Here is a 15,772-nt window from a genome sequence, read left to right as displayed (position 1 = left end):
GGAAATAGTCAATCCTCGCCATGTTTGTGGACACCTTGCCCCACAACACCCTGGGGTGGCAATGCATTAAGCATTATGATAGTAAGACAATGGTGATGCATGAAGGCTTACTACTTGTAACGCATAATCATGCATCAAGCCATTACATGTTGTAAGACAGTCACCCGTAGGACACTCAGCACCCAGTACTTCTGAATTGGTCCTCGATCGGAAGGCATGGTGATGACAAGAATCAATCGGAAGGCACGGTATTGTTGGTGATGACAAGAAGTACCTTCCCCTCATAGGTACAGTTAGAAGAAGCATTTCCCCGCATTTCCATACAAAATAGACTGTCCGTGCAAAACATATATTCCGTGCCAAATAAATGTATGGTGTACATTACATCTCAGGGAGAGGCGGTGCTGAGAGATCCGGGAGGTCAGCATCATCGTCTGAGTCTATGTTTGAGAGAGCTCTGTCAGATGATAAAAAGGGAGACCATAAGATCCGGAAATGATCAATAAACGCCCGGCGAATGCTTGCCTGCTTGGTAGCATAAGCACGGATGCCCTCAAGACACTCTACGTCCATCTCAGTATGCCGATGCCCCTGCTCAACCCACCAGTTGGCCTGCCACTCAAAAAACTTGAGAACACATCGCATTTCCTCATGGAGTAGCTCAACCTCCTCGGCCCACCACATCGCGCGAGCTCATGCTTTGCACCATTGCACCCTCACGCCTATGATATATGCTAGTTAATCCTGTGATTCCAAACATTGCAACTCACCTTTGTCATCTGTGCCGTCCCCATTACTATCCACGCCAGTCATGGTCCAAATCCATGTCAACTTCCGTCTCCCTTGCCTGGGCATGATATCCAGATCAATCAGTGGTCGTATATCATCAGGGTGCAGTGACTGAAGGCCGCCTTGCCACCCCACCTTTCCAAGTTGTCGCACCAGGGTATTTAATGCATCCCACGCAGCATGGTACCTTACAGTGCATGTGGCTTGTCGTCCAAGGACACGTTCCAAGGCATTCTGAGCCCTTGTATTCGCACCCTGCCCGCGCACCCACACCTTCTTGTATGTCAGGAGTGATGAATGTATATGTAGACATTGATGGAGCTCTTGTAGTGCGTCGTGTGCCTGGGCCAGGTGGAGTTCCCACTCATAAAATTGGGGATGGGCGGGACATGGACGATTTTCGATAGCTGAAGGGAGCCAGAGCTTTGAGTCCTCTGCATGCTCGATCACAGAGGTTGACGAGGTCGAAGTTGAGGTGGAGAGGATGCTCTGCATGATAGGCATGTACAGTGCTTGTGCTGTGTGCCATGACTCGATCTTGCAATGTAACACATTTCTCTGGCACTGCAACTTCCCTTTCTGTGTGTCTGTCACATGATTACCGAGACCCTTCGCAAACCTAGCAACCCATTGTCTGTAAAATCCCTCAGCTTCATAATCAGGAGACAAATGCATGGAACTCACTGATCTTCTTCTAAGTCCAGCCCCAAGCCAATCAAAACCGCCGCTGAGACCTCAGGATGCAGCAATATGTCTGCGCCGCTTTCAAGTTCCCGACCCTCCAGTTCTGCTAGCCTCAGATGAGCGCCAGCCTGGGTGATTGCTAAAAATAAGTTAGCTCCTTCATTCACAAGTCTCACAGCAGACACATACCAACTGACTTCACCTCAAACGGATTTGGGATGCTTGTATCGGTTGGATTAGCCTCCCACTGTTCTACCTTGGCTTCCCAGGTTGTGCGATGTTGTTTGGTGATGGCTGTGTTGAGTTCTTCGAAGGCCACTTGGAAGCCAGCCTTCTCCTGCATTGCTTCTTTCATCTTACATAGCAAGCTTGCACCTGAAAGTAGTTAGAGCTGCATCTTCGGGGGATGACAACCACTTACCTAGATTGACAACCTTTTTCCAATTCCAGTCTCCGAAGTGATCGTCCAAAGTGTCCCGTCGACTGCCTGGGCCCATCTCTTTCATACTAGATGCCACAGGGTTGATATTAGACCATCTGCGCTCCGGAGCCTCGCCATCAGTGCGCCCAACCCAACGAGACCAGTTGAAAGAAAAAGATGTCTGACATTTTGCGATATGCGTGGGAAGGTAGAACTTAGGGACAAAGAAGCGGATGTCTTTGGAAGTGTGATCAAGGCGGTAATCTTCTGGAAGTGTCGCCATTCTAGACCAGAGATGTTTGTGCCATTGGCACACAATATTGTATGATATGTCGAGAACTTCCACAGAGCGGTGGCGTAAGGTCGAAAAGAACAAAAAATCCATATTAATATATCTGAGGTTGGTAAGTCAGTGATGCGAATACGCAAACATTGAAACAGTACATACCTCTTGCCTTTCTGCAAGTCACCCACACTATTAGGAAGTTTCATGTTATGGCGTGCACAATTGATTGTGCCAAGTCCTGTAGCTGCCAGGCCCTTCAATGACTTGGACTCTGCCATGTTCACTGCGTTGTGACTAGCGCATGAGCTTTTCTGCATTACGTCCCATTAACGTGAGCTTCTATGTAAGTTAAAAATTGAATATGCACCTCCTGGGTCTCCATGCCATGATCGTTCAGATACGACCGGTATGCAGTCTCGTCGACAAAATAACTCCACCCATTTGATAAGCTGGGATCCATGGTGTCTTTTAAGACTATCCATCTCTTGAGCCGAAAGTTAGCGTCGATGGTGAAAAACGAAGCATACAACCATCTAGAGACATCAAGAAGTTGTTGACATAAATTAAGTAAGTACGTACCTCCTTGCTTTCGAAGCAAGTGTCCAATCATCCAGGATGTTCTTCCCGGATTGAGGACAAGCTGGACATAATACCGCACAATCGCCCTGCTGTGTGGCAGTGATGCCAGATGGGTCGTGTCCGCAGGCAGCTCGCTTCAACATCTTGAGATGCCGAAATTCACGCACCATGCGCATGAATGCCTCGTAATGGTCATTCCGCTTCAAAAGACCAGTATTGTCAGTCAAGCGAACCAAGGAGTGATAGAACTCGTAGGCAGAAACCTTCAATTCGAATGATAAAATGTGAAATTGACAGAGCACACGAAAAGTAGCCGTGGTTCTTGGGTCGCTGGTTGTCGCAGGGAACCATCCGACATGTAAGAGTTGTTGAATGTGGGATTGCACTTTATCACACCCGCAAAAGTCTATGGCAACAGGATGGATAGCTAGGGTGTCGACCAGAATAAAATTGTCATTGTAGGCTCGAGTAGGAAGCAGACATGAGTCGCCAACCTTGTGACCAAGTTGGATGCGAAGACCGAGATCTTTGAGGGTTACACTTTGAAAATAGGCGCTGTTCCATTTCTGTGTTCCCATCAATCATGGGCAGCATCTCAATCGAGAAAAACACTCACCTCCACACGATGCACTGGTGAATGAGCATGAGCATAAATAATGCACGCTTGACATAATAAATCAGGGGCAAAACAATCTTTGCAGCGGTACAAGCTGACATTCATCCTGCAGGACCTGCATAAGTTGGACGAAGAATCACAGCCTCTTCCATCGTGACGGAGCATTTCAAGAAGGAACAGTTCATGGCCGTGGTCTATCCAACAACGGAGAGGATTATCCTAGAAAGGGTAAGTATGCACAAGGCAAGTGGGAAGTTCTGCACGAACAGCAGGTGTGCAATCATGCTTGGCCTGATCTCCTATGTCCGCTTCAAATGGTGTGTCTTCATCCATCGGAGAGTGATCATAATAGGGATGATCATAGTCGCCGATGTTAGCACCAAGATCAGTTGCAACATAGGAGGGTACCGAATCTTTGAAGACAGTCTGGCGAGATGTTAAAAGACCACGTGACAGGGAGGAAAATTTCACACTCTCATGAGCAGAGGGCACACTAGATGAAGGAAGGACTACATATTCATTGAAACAAGATTGCATGCACCCACGCCCGCTACCACAACCAAGCTTGATGCCATGTGGTCCACGTCCGTGTCCACGACCACGACTGTTAACTTCATGGAATGTCCAAGGCAGCATCCCGACTGGAATGACAGTTACTTTTGGTGGGGGTGGGATGGGTGGGACAGTTGGGATGGGTGGGATGGGTGGGACAGCTGGAACATCGCTGGAGCTTGACATCATAGGGGAGGTCTTCTATGTCGTATCCGATGCAAGTGTGGGCTGTCGGAGCAATGAGCGTAAGGAATCATAAGGAGGATCACTTACTGTACTTCGGGATCCTCCAAGTCTTATGTAGTGTGAGAACTGTGCTTGGTGGAGTTTGTCAACGTGAGTGTGATATAAGATGCAATTGAAACAAGATTTTACTTACCACTAGCCACCAAACCCCTTCACACTTAGCATCATCCAGTCCTGTTCCCTCTTGCACCGCCATTCAATTAAAATGAAAGTTTTTCCTACGCTCATCAAGGAACAGACCTTCAGTTTGTCTGAATTGGTTACGGCGGTGGAGCTTCTGCATGATCAGCTTAGTAAGCCAGTGTAATAATACTTGCAGGTCAACACGCTGAAATCATTTTCAGCCCTCAAGGTGGCCCACAGTCAGGCTGATCCTGAGGCCGACCTGCCTGAATAGGTAGCGGAAGTGATTGCAGTCGGTTATTGCCCTGCTTGTGTTTTTTGTGCTCACACACACACTTGTTATGTGTCTGAGGCTCAGATTCAGCATGGAGGTGTGTCTCAAGGAGGTAAGTGCTTACTTCCTCAGCTTTGACAGTTTCTAACGGAAGATGCCAGACAAGGTGCAGAGTGCCTGGACCTCTGTGAGCAGTTTGAGCTCCTTGAACACCACCATTGATGTTGGACCAGCTGGTGACACTGCTGCCAACACTGTGGTACCTAACGCGACTCCAGGCACTGTGACTCCAGCCATTGCCACTACAACGGCTCATGGAAGCACTTCAGCTTCTGCCCGCTGGTACATTATTACCGTCGGGCGGGAGACTGGCGTTTTTCAAGGATGGTATGTATCCTGTTCATTCATTCTAGCAGACTCACTAATTTTCTTATAGGCATAACGTGCATTCCCATGTCATTAGTGTGCCTGGTGCTTGCTTTGGATGGTATTCCTCTCGTGCGAGTGCTGATGAGGCATATGCACAGGCTCTTCAAGATGGTACTGTGCAGGAGTTGCCGGTCTAATAAGCCCTTCTGATACCTACCATATGTATATACAAATTATGTACCCGCTTGTACTCGTCCTATGTGTGTTTTGTGTGTTTCTTGCCCAATAATGATGGTATATGCCCCATACATTCCAAAATTCAGAAATGTAAGCATCAGGCGGATTGAAATTGGTTGACAGCGCATGTTTTCACCGTTCATAGATGATTCTTATAATGGCGGCTGCACTGGATCACATGAATCAAGACTGACATTATTTCTATTGTAGACCTGTAGGATTTTTACCTGAATATGTGGTGAGGAGTGTGTTCAGACGTCAGGACAAAGTATGCTGCCAATTGACATTGGTGGGTTTAAGTCCTATAAAAGTCGGATGAAAATTACTGGTTGCAAAGCCCAAATCTGACCAACATTGACAGTCGCAAGAATTTCGTTCTACTTCCATTGTCATCCTCATGTATGGGTCGACTGAAACTGTATCATACTCCTGAAGAACGTAGAGAAGCCAAATGAATGCATGGGCATTCATATTACACACGGTATGTAAATATACACTTGTAGTTGATACTTGGTACGGGCTATGACACAGCTGATATTCTCACCTCAATCTCACAGGCATCAGTCTATCATTAATTTGAAGCGCAAATCCAGATATCACTCTCAATGAGCCAGGCAGGACAAGGGGAATGTTTCACCGAGTCCATCTTCAATGGCATGAGTGACTCGAATCTCCTCATAAGTGCATTCCGTTCTGAGCGCTTTTAAGGGATGGTGCACAGGATTCAAGTACCTCTGAACATACCTCTGAACATGATGTATCTATCAGCGGCGGACCGACGAATAACACGCACTGCAAGCAAGATCATTTGACGACTTATCTTGGAGGCCAACCTCACAAAGTTATCGGTGGCCTGTTGCTGGAGTACTTGGAGACCAAGTCGTCAGAGAAACTTCGGGCAGTCATAGGAGTGATAGATGAGATATTCGTTGAGAATCGGCAGGTGGAAAATGACTTACTTGTGCAGGGAATTAGTACTGGCAAAAGGTACGCCAAGGCCAGTCTTGCCACAAAAACTGTCAAGGGCATGCTCTCTGCACTGGAGGATGTGTTATGTGATGTTCTGGTGGACGATACAGACTTGTGAGAGAAGTATAACAGTAATGGATTCTTATTTCAACAGCTATGGAACTAGCGCTCATCTACATATCACTTAATCGCACTTGTTCATTGTTGCCAAGCATCAGCAAGTCCGGTGCGATAGGGTACTTCACACAATGACCATCATCTGTCCCACAACACCCCGAACGACCGTACATTGAATGAGCACATCTCGCATTCAGCCATGCCCACCCCAACCAACTCAACAACGTCTAAAATCCGCCATCATCAACTGTCAGCTCTCCATTGGGCAATGGGTTGTGGTGGCTCACCTCTCTGCGTGCTTTTTCTGCTGAACGCAGCTCCTTCTTTTGATCTTCAGTCAGCTCCAAGTTCAACTCCCAGTCAGCGGTCAGCTCTAAGTTCACCTCCTGCTGGTCAGGCCACAGTATGTCTCCAGGGCATTAACCACGCATGCTGTTCGCATGTTGGCTGCCACATGTTTGACATCTACTCAATCGCATCAGGCCAAGTTCTGGAGCGGGCATCAAATGTACCTCTGAGTCTTTTTTGTGTGTGAGCAGGAGTGTGAAGCGCCTGAGTGAAGGTAGAGATCGAGTCATGTTGATTGTAATGCATGACTTTGATACATTTCCTTCTTTCAGAGAACTCATTCGAATCAAGCGGGATTCACCTGCTCTTTCTATCCCACGCTCATTGCCTCCCTTATTTGAATCAAGCGAGATTCACCTCCCGCGCTCATCGCCTCCAGGATTCACCTCCTACCTGTCGCTCTTTCCATCCTGCACTCACTGCCTCCAATGACTCGAACGTTTGAAGCACTAACGTCTCCAGCTCAATGTGCCTTTCTTGCTGAATGGTATGATGAATTCTCTCACACTGCTGTGAGCTGCTATGATGAGTTCTTTGAATCTATTTATGAGGCTTGGTTCGCTCGGTGGCCTGAGTGCAATATGTACCTTGCCGGTATCATTTACCAGGGTGGGGAGCTGAAGATTAGCAGGTTGGGGGAGGCCATAATCCAGGTGCGGATACCAAAACACCAAGAGGTGCAGTTCAGATGTACTTGTACTGTAGTCCAGATGTTGCTCATTTATTTGCAGTTGATCCGGAACTATTTCATGTGCAGAAAGGCAGCCCACATTCAACAGTGCTTTTTCACCGCTAGACATATTCAAGCTCATTTGGATATACAGTGAGTGTTGCGGTTGTGTTCGGTGTGCAGTGCAGCAAATGACCTGCACAACAGTGGCCTCGGAGACGGAGAAACTACTTGGTGATGCGGCTGGATGCCAAAATTGCTTCTTTGTATGTAGATAGATGTTTGAAAGAGATCCTCATTTTGACAGCGAAGTATTTACATGGATACCGGTAATGTCACTAAAATAATGCATTAAATGTTATGTGTGGGTCTCCTGGTACATGAACCCCCTCCCCTCCCCCCAACACACTCTGTGGCCTGCTGACACTGTGCTGTCCTCGACACAATGGCGCCAAAAAAGTGGACTACTTGCAAGCAAGAAGCGGTCCTGCAGTCTTTGTTAGCTGATTATCAGACATGCATACCTTCGAAGAATTACTCACAGTTCTGGCCGAAGATCAACTAGAAATTCTTCACTGAATGGCCAATCCACAAACAATTTTTCCCTGACATCGAGAATGAGAATGATCTAACTGATGAACAAAAGGAGGTGATTAAGGAGCCACTGAAACAGCGAAAATTTGTGTGTACCGTTGTTACATTAACAAAGTCTTTGCTGACCACTAGTCACAGCAAATCATGTGCTGGTATCGCTGGCAAACAAATCCAACATGTCTTGTGCATTCGGGCGGATCCAGGGGGGTCCTCAGCATCAAAGAAGTACTTGCAGGAGGCAAGAAAACGAAGGGCCCACGGGCACTGAAGGAAGTGGAGGTTTACTCCCAAATGTACTATGCGGACAATGTCAAGCAGTCAGCTGACGAGGCGATTGCAAAGGGAAACATCACCTCTCATGGTTCCAAGCTCCTTGTACATCATGAGATCACAGCGGAGAAATATGAGGCAGAGTCAAGCACTGTAAAAGACAAAGTTAGGAAGAAGCACAAATTGTTGTGCAAGAAGTTTAGGAAAGCTCGCAAGATTGCGAGAGCCAAGATAAGGGAAGAGGTAGATGATGAGACAAAGATGAGGTATGTACCTTTGGTCAGGATATTCACCACTAAATTGACAAGTGGACAGGGCAATCCACAAGCTTCCAGGTGTGTTAGATCGCATATTCCGACACCTAAGCCACATGACAGGAGGATGGAAATTCTCGGTCCTCATGGGTGGCCGTGATACTGAAGCTGGAGGCACTATGCAATTCTTTGAGTGTGTGAATCACCTATCTATACAATTCTTCATCAATTGATCAATTGATTGATTTGAAACAGTTACCACCTTGGAGAATGCACTACAGGAGGGCAATTCTTAGACTCATATGATACAGTGGCTCAAAAAACTGTCCACATGTTTGTGCTATTTTCACTATTTACATTATTGTATATGAATGGACAGGTAGACCAAGGTTATGCTAGTGGGGTACTCTGTAGTACTCCCTTGGGGCGTAAATTTGAGCCCTTGCCCGTGGGAATCCATGGTAATGTGGTGGTGCTATAGGCCTTACAAAATGATGACTCATGCGGACAGTTTTTTGATCCTAGATTAAAATTATATAAATCATTAGTTATGACACCATAAAGTCATGCCACTATTAACTAAATTATGAAGTGGTGTCATTATGACATTATTAAACCTATTGCTAAGTATATAATGAAGTGTGTCCCATATATCATAGTCATAATCACCATGAAAACCATCTCCTCTGCTCAAAGGGTTAATATCCTTTCTCTGTCTACTACTGGCCTCTCCACTCATCAAATAGCCTCTAGAACTAGTGTATGCAAGTCTACTGTAGCTAAGCTCATCAAAGAATGTCACCCAGACAAGGAAAACTCCAGTGGAGGTTGTCCATCCAAACTCACCTCTACTGATAGGAGGGTCATTATCCAACATATCACCACAGGAAAGGCTGATAATGCTGTCCAAGTCACTCATCATATCAATTCCATCATCCCTACTCCAGTTTCTTCACAAACAGTGAGGAATGTCCTTAAGGAAGCCAATCTTAGGGCTGTAATAAAGAAGAAAAAGCCTCTTCTTTCCATCACTCATAGGAAGAGAAGACTAGCCTTTGCCCTAGCCCATCAAAACTGGACTGTAGAGGACTGGAAGCGGGTCATATGGTCTGATGAGACTAAAATCAATAGAATTGGGTCAGATGGGAAGGTATATGTGTGGAAAAAGAAGGGGGGCCCTCTTACAGACAGAGAGATTAATGGAACTCTCAAGTTTGGAGGAGGTTCTCTAATGGTATGGGGAACTATGGGGTGGAATAGTGTGGGAATGCTTGCAGAAGTTGAGGGGAGGATGGATGCTGAGCAGTATGTGGACATCCTCAACCACCACTTGCTGCCTACCATGGCAGAATCAGGAATTGATGAAGAAGACATTATTTTACAACAGGATAATGATCCCAAGTATACATGCAGAAGAGCCAGAGAATGGTTTGAAGAGCAAAATATTCACCTCCTTGACTGGCCAGCACAATCCCCTGATGTCAATGTCATTGAACACCTCTGGGGAGTACTCAAGAAGAAGCTTTTAGCCTATGAACACCCTCCTAAAGGAGTGTGGGAGTTATAGGAGAGAGTTACAGTGGAGTGGGGAAAGATTACAGCAGAGGATTGTCAGAAATTGATTGAAAGTATGCCTAGAAGGATAGAGGCAGGAATTAAGGGCAAGGGAGGTCACACAAAATACTAGAACAGCTAATTATCTGTGTAAAATACTTGGGTCAAAAAACTGTCCACATGAGTCATCATTTTTTAAGGCCTATAGTGCCACCACATTACCATGGATTCCCACGGTCAAGGGCTCACATTCATGCCCCAAGGGAGTACTACAGAGTACCCCACTAGCATAACCTTGGTCTACCTGTCCATTCATATACAATAATGTAGATAGTGAAAATAGCACAAACATGCGGACAGTTTTTTGAGCCACTGTAGATATGGCGAGGTGCTTAGGGCGTATGCGAGGTTTGCAGAGAAAAGTGTTGGTAAGTGGTGTGGGAGTCATATGAAGATTGCGAGACCTACTAACATTAAATGCAATGTTAAGAGTATGAAGAAAGTCTACCGGCTGTTGAGCAGGACAACGCCAGTGACCTTGATGATGACTCAGATGAGTCAAGCGAGGATGACTCTAGCTGTGAGGTTGCTGAGAGAGAGAGAGATGAGGTTGCTGAGATGGTAGGAGACAATGTTGGAACTGTGGGAGAGTCAGACTCTTGGGAATCACTTTATCAGCTGAAGGACTGGATTCCTGACAACTTTAATGCATCACAGCCAAACAGTGTGCAGGAGGTAAGCTCAGCCTCCATTACTAATAATACACGTGACTAACATTGTTTATTCCTCTAGCATGAACCACGCACTGATGGTATTGACTATGACAGTCTTCAATGTGCTGACTACGATGCTGCATTGGCTCTTCTTGAGACATCTCTGAAAGACCTAGGTATGTACAACACACCTGAGCATGGAGACCAGTGACTTACAGTTGCCCATTGTTCCTCCAGGGGGATGTGAAGTGCTGATCCCTCCATCTGATGCGTCTGCGTCTCAGCCATCTCAGCCAGCCCCGTTGATCCCTGTGTCTGCATCCCAGCCAGCCCCGGTGATCCCTGCACCTCCCTCTCCTGCGATCCCTGTGCCTCAGCCTCCTATGCCTCCCTCTTCTGTGTCTCAGCCAGCCCTGGTGATCCCTGAATTTGCGTCCCAGCCAGCCCTGGTGATCCCTGCACCTCAGCCTCCTATACCTCCCTCTCCTGCGTCTGCGTCCCAGCCAGCCCCAGTGATCTCTGCGCCTCAGCCAGCCCCAGTGATCTCTGCGCCTCAGCCAGCCCCAGTGATCCCTGCATCTCAGCCTCCTATGCCTCAACCTCCCACACTTCCTACTAATCCTGCATCTCAGCCAGCCCCTGCTCCTCTTCCAGAGGATGATCAACCTGTTCGACATACTGGTAGGGCATGCCCATCAGTCCCTTTTAACCGGCGCAAACTAGACAATGTCATTGGTGGAAACTCAAAATGGGGCAGCAAGCACAAAGGCGAGGATGTAATTCACGGGTCTAAAAAGTCAAAGACTTTGTAGCATATTTACTTCAATTGGAAGTATCGTACTTTGTGTATAATGAATTTAATTTTGTTAATAACCTCTGGATCATGGTGCATGTATGGACTTCCCAACATTCTGACTCTCGCCGCTCTCAGTTGGAGGACTTAAAAAAAATTTGGGCACACAGGAAATGCTGTTGTCACAATACTATGGACTTCGTCAATTTTCAGACATTCGGGAAATGCCGAGTACAAACTTGTGTTATTTAACGATAGAGCTCAGGAACGAAGGTATGGGGTATACGTAGCCAGGTCGAACTTTGATGTCAAAGCCAGGTACAGGAAGCCCCAATATTTAATGGTCCCAAAGGTAAGGGGTAACGGAAGCCTGCTCACCTTTTTGTATGGCTGTATTAGGCAATTATGGTAGCACCCCGAGCTGGAGCGCTAATGCATTAGCGCTCCCCTTTTTGTATGGCCAAATTGGGCAAATAGAAGCACCCCGGTGAGCTAGAGCGCTAATGCATCACTGATGCATTAGGGATTCGCAAAGATTCACCAGCGTGCCTCAAAAGGTGCAGTAACTGTTCATGCATCATGATTGCCTTACAAATGTAATACAATCATGCATGAATATCACACTATGGGCTGCTTGCCCAACCAGTTAGCCAGCCACCAGCTACCGAGAACCACTACCCACAGATGAAAGTCTGCTGCTGAACACATGTGCAACCAATTGGAGCCCATCCACCCTGTCATTGATTAGTGTGATCATCAACACTGGACTCGTCGAGCCACAGAAAGCATTCTATTGGTATGTCTCCATATTGAGCCTGCCAAGTTGCCTGAACTAGCTCATCCCTCTCCATAGCCTCCTTTGCTACCTGCTTGTGTGTGAATGCAAGTCTCCGAAGTGCTCGTGATATAGTTGCAATCAAAACATCAACATCACAAACATCATTAAGGTGCTGTATCTCATCTAAATATAGACCCGGATTGGCTTCAAGTATGGAATAGATGTAGTTCATGTCGTCCAGTTCAAGACTACGAGGCCACGCATTCTGATGAACGAATGGATGGTGGTTTGACCAAAGTTGCGATGCAAGCACAATATATCATAAAACGGTCTGTTCGGAACAACCTGCCCGCTCGGCGATCTCTTGTGCATTCTTTCCTTGCTCATAGTGCCATACTATGATGTGTTCCCTGAGCTGTGGGCTGAGGTGAGGAGCCATGGTGGGACAGGTCACTGATCTGTTCTCCAAATGGACAAGCAAGCCTGACCAAACACGTTTGCCATGCGGACGACTGCAGTTTTTTTATGCAAAGCACTGTAACTAATTGTAGCAGCGCAAGCGCCAATCCCCGACTCCACAAGAAAACACAGACAAGATATGATTCGCAGATATTCATAACAACAATATAGTATAGGTCATTTATACAGTTTGAGCGGCAGAATCGAGCCCAAGACAAAAAAAAGCCACCAAGAAAGACAATCACGTGAACCTACTTGACCATAGTATACTCCAACTTGTCCTCATCAGACACACCAGTAAAAGAACCTTTTTTAGTGGGCAACTGCCCTGTCGTCTTGTCCGCAGCCTTTCTTTTCCCCTTCCTATCCTTGAGCGAGTCCACAAAAATGGGCTGAGTGTACTTAGTGCAAGGCAGAAGTTGCATGTGTTGCAGCATGATCTGGTATATATGAGAACCATTGACATCACGGGGGTTGGGGTTGTCTCTATGTGGTTTGATAGTCCACCTACAAGACATCAGAATATCGAACCTATTCAAAAGAACCAAGGACTTACAGTTTTAAGATGACCTCTAACTCAACAATCATACCCTCTTTGAGTTTGGTCTTGTAGTCGCTGACGTAAATGCGAACACCATGCTCATCTTGGATGTTGGGGCTCTGAACCCTTGTGCCATGTAGATCATATGTGTTCAACAAGGCAAAGTATCGACCCCTTGAATCTTCGAGGTCACAAATGTGCCAGGAAGAACCTGCTAGTATTTGCACGGTCAGGATGTCATAGCTCGAAACATAAAACATAAAACATAAAACATAAAACATGCTATAAGACTTCTTGCCTTCGTTATTGTCAAGGACCTGACTGAATTTTTTGGCATTTGCCCTTGCCTTGCCTACAATCACGAGAGCAGGTTATAATTGTGCCAAAGCAGAAATAATGACGGACTCACTTGGACTCATCAGACCCACGCATTCTGTTTCGAGATTTTACATCAGTTGGATGGGGTATAGTAGTTGAATTTGACTTACTAATAGCCTCAGCATGAGACATTCGGGGAGTCGTTGCCGTTTTCAGATCTGGTACATCTTTGAATGCGGTGCCAGCCGTGACAACAAGGCTGTACTTATCATCTTCCTTGTAGGTGTGCCAAAATGGCACATTCAGAGGGATTGTGCCCACATCCAATGCTGTATTAGCGAATCAATGAATTTGTGTGCAAGTGAAGGACATAGTAAACAACTCACATGCATTGCAGGCTTCCTCAGCCTCCAAATGTAGAGCGCAGAGAAGCGTCATTGCAAACTGGGAGCACCCTATCACCAAGACAGGGCAGTCCTTCTCTTTGTCGTCCAAAGGAAGGACTTCAAACTGGATTTTTGCGTTTTTGATATCAGTGAGATCAAGCTGTATGACATATGGTTTGTAAGAGGTCTTTATTAGCAGCTGGATGACAGAAACTTACACCTGTTTCTGGGAGCTTGAAGTACTCTCCAGACTTATTGTAACGGCCCTTGAGGTGCAACTTGGCTGGAAACACAAGGCAGAGCACATTGCTGTCAGGACCGACCCAATAGTTTGCACCATCATTGAAAACAGAGCGAAGAGGACGGGGGTTATTGTTGATAGGGATGTTCACTAACATCTCTGCATCGGCAGCAAAGGGAGAGTTCACAGTACCAATAAGCGACGTGTAAAGCGGAGATGAATTCATTGTAGAACTACCAGCAGAGGCGTCAGGAGTATTTTCCTGAGATGGCGTAGGGTAGGAAAGGGTGCTCAATGAACGAGCATCTGGGGAAGGCACAGGGGTTGATGGCTGAGACATTGTACAAAACTGAAGGACGCTTAGCACAACAAATAAGGCAAAAGTAGATGGTTGGTTGGAGGTTAGAATCACACCGGCTGGGTTTTTATATGGTGCACAGTATAGTCTATAAGACCAAATTTGAGCAGCAGTGAACAGCACAAAAACAAAATAAATAAAATAATTGCACATACCACGATGCAAGATGCAAGGCAACTGATTTGCAGAAGCCTTGTGTAGAAGTCTAAAGGTACATGAACGATTGAGGTGATCAGTGTTTTATAGACTGCAGACATAGGCGCAACATTCAATTTAAGTCTGGAGTTGATTGGCATTTTGGAGGCTATAGACATAGATGTGCACCTCCCAACCATTCAGGCAAGAAATATCCAATTTATTTATCTCAGAGATTTTTGTGTCAAAATGAGGGTTTCCATCATTTTCTCTGCCATCTAAAATCCAAGCCAAAAAATGATAGCCACCTAAGTATATGATTCTGCAAAGAGCGTACTGTGTTTGCTTGTCTGTCAAACAAGGAATAGTGAGCCTGAGGGACAGTTTGACCAAGCAATGAATTACATGGAAAAAAATGAAGCACGGAGATGTCGCCAACTTGATGTTCCATGCAAAAGTTCCATCACACAATGACATGTTCTGGGCAGACACCACTCCCTTGGGTATAGCAGATCTCTTCGCGTGATAATGAAGCCATAGATCAACCTACTGCTGCAAGGAAATAGATTCATTGCATGCAACTACAGATTCAGGTAATGGAACACACATGGTCGGGAATTCGAACGAGAGATCAACTGAAGTCACAGCTGGGATACTGTCATGTTCCGGGTCTGTAATTGATGCAATTCCACACAGCAAGTGCGATAATGAAGGCAGAATAGACTCGAGCATGCGAGTGATGGAAGCCCCTACCATACTGGTACGAGGGAAGTGTTGTGGATTCCATGCAGATAGAACATCCCGGAAATCGTCATGGAAACGGTTGAAGAGATCCTGTGAATGGATGCGAGTCTGAGACACCAGTACACAAAAAGAGTGAGAGAGTGACACACGCAGTTCATCCTGATTGAAGATCCATAAACTCTTCCATATAGTGTCTCCACAACGATAAGCATGAAACAGAACCATGAAAACACTATTGTAAGAACACGACCAGTCCTCCGATGACCAGGTACATCCAGCACTAATTTTCGCTAGACAATGGAGGGACTGTGGTTCATGACCAGGAAGGTGACCCTTGAGATGCTTGTTGTGATT

General features: G+C 46.1%; 4 protein-coding genes across 4 annotated transcripts; 3 read left to right on the top strand and 1 right to left on the bottom strand.

Annotated features, from left to right (window-relative positions):
* Positions 1-381: 381 nt before the first annotated feature.
* EDB91DRAFT_1240425 (uncharacterized protein) lies at positions 382-3,540 on the bottom strand (the record flags this gene model as incomplete). The annotated part of the gene is made up of 9 exons (XM_041322023.1): positions 382-692; positions 771-1,408; positions 1,474-1,612; positions 1,663-1,848; positions 1,895-2,289; positions 2,343-2,491; positions 2,548-2,713; positions 2,760-3,325; positions 3,376-3,540. 9 exons carry the CDS (start codon positions 3,538-3,540, stop codon positions 382-384), a joined length of 2,715 nt encoding a protein of 904 aa, XP_041168887.1.
* A 1,097-nt stretch (positions 3,541-4,637) lies between these two features.
* EDB91DRAFT_1088892 (uncharacterized protein) lies at positions 4,638-5,136 on the top strand (the record flags this gene model as incomplete). The annotated part of the gene is made up of 3 exons (XM_041316534.1): positions 4,638-4,682; positions 4,725-4,957; positions 5,007-5,136. 3 exons carry the CDS (start codon positions 4,638-4,640, stop codon positions 5,134-5,136), a joined length of 408 nt encoding a protein of 135 aa, XP_041168886.1.
* Positions 5,137-6,461: 1,325 nt separating this feature from the next.
* Positions 6,462-8,694, top strand: EDB91DRAFT_1257055 (uncharacterized protein; the record flags this gene model as incomplete). Its single annotated transcript, XM_041324267.1, has 5 exons — positions 6,462-6,665; positions 7,846-7,962; positions 8,013-8,410; positions 8,460-8,593; positions 8,654-8,694. 5 exons carry the CDS (start codon positions 6,462-6,464, stop codon positions 8,692-8,694), a joined length of 894 nt encoding a protein of 297 aa, XP_041168885.1.
* A 1,876-nt stretch (positions 8,695-10,570) lies between these two features.
* Positions 10,571-11,477, top strand: EDB91DRAFT_1088890 (uncharacterized protein; the record flags this gene model as incomplete). The annotated part of the gene is made up of 3 exons (XM_041316533.1): positions 10,571-10,687; positions 10,745-10,841; positions 10,903-11,477. The coding sequence occupies 3 exons, from the start codon at positions 10,571-10,573 to the stop codon at positions 11,475-11,477; spliced, it is 789 nt and encodes a 262-aa protein (XP_041168884.1).
* Between the last annotated feature and the right edge of the window lie 4,295 nt (positions 11,478-15,772).

This window comes from Suillus paluster, assembly GCF_016628075.1.
Source record: "Suillus paluster strain FC165 chromosome Unknown EDB91scaffold_242, whole genome shotgun sequence".
NCBI lineage: Eukaryota > Fungi > Basidiomycota > Agaricomycetes > Boletales > Suillaceae > Suillus > Suillus paluster.
The sequence above is the reverse complement of the archived record's forward strand: the minus strand, read 5'-3'. Positions and strand labels throughout refer to the sequence as shown.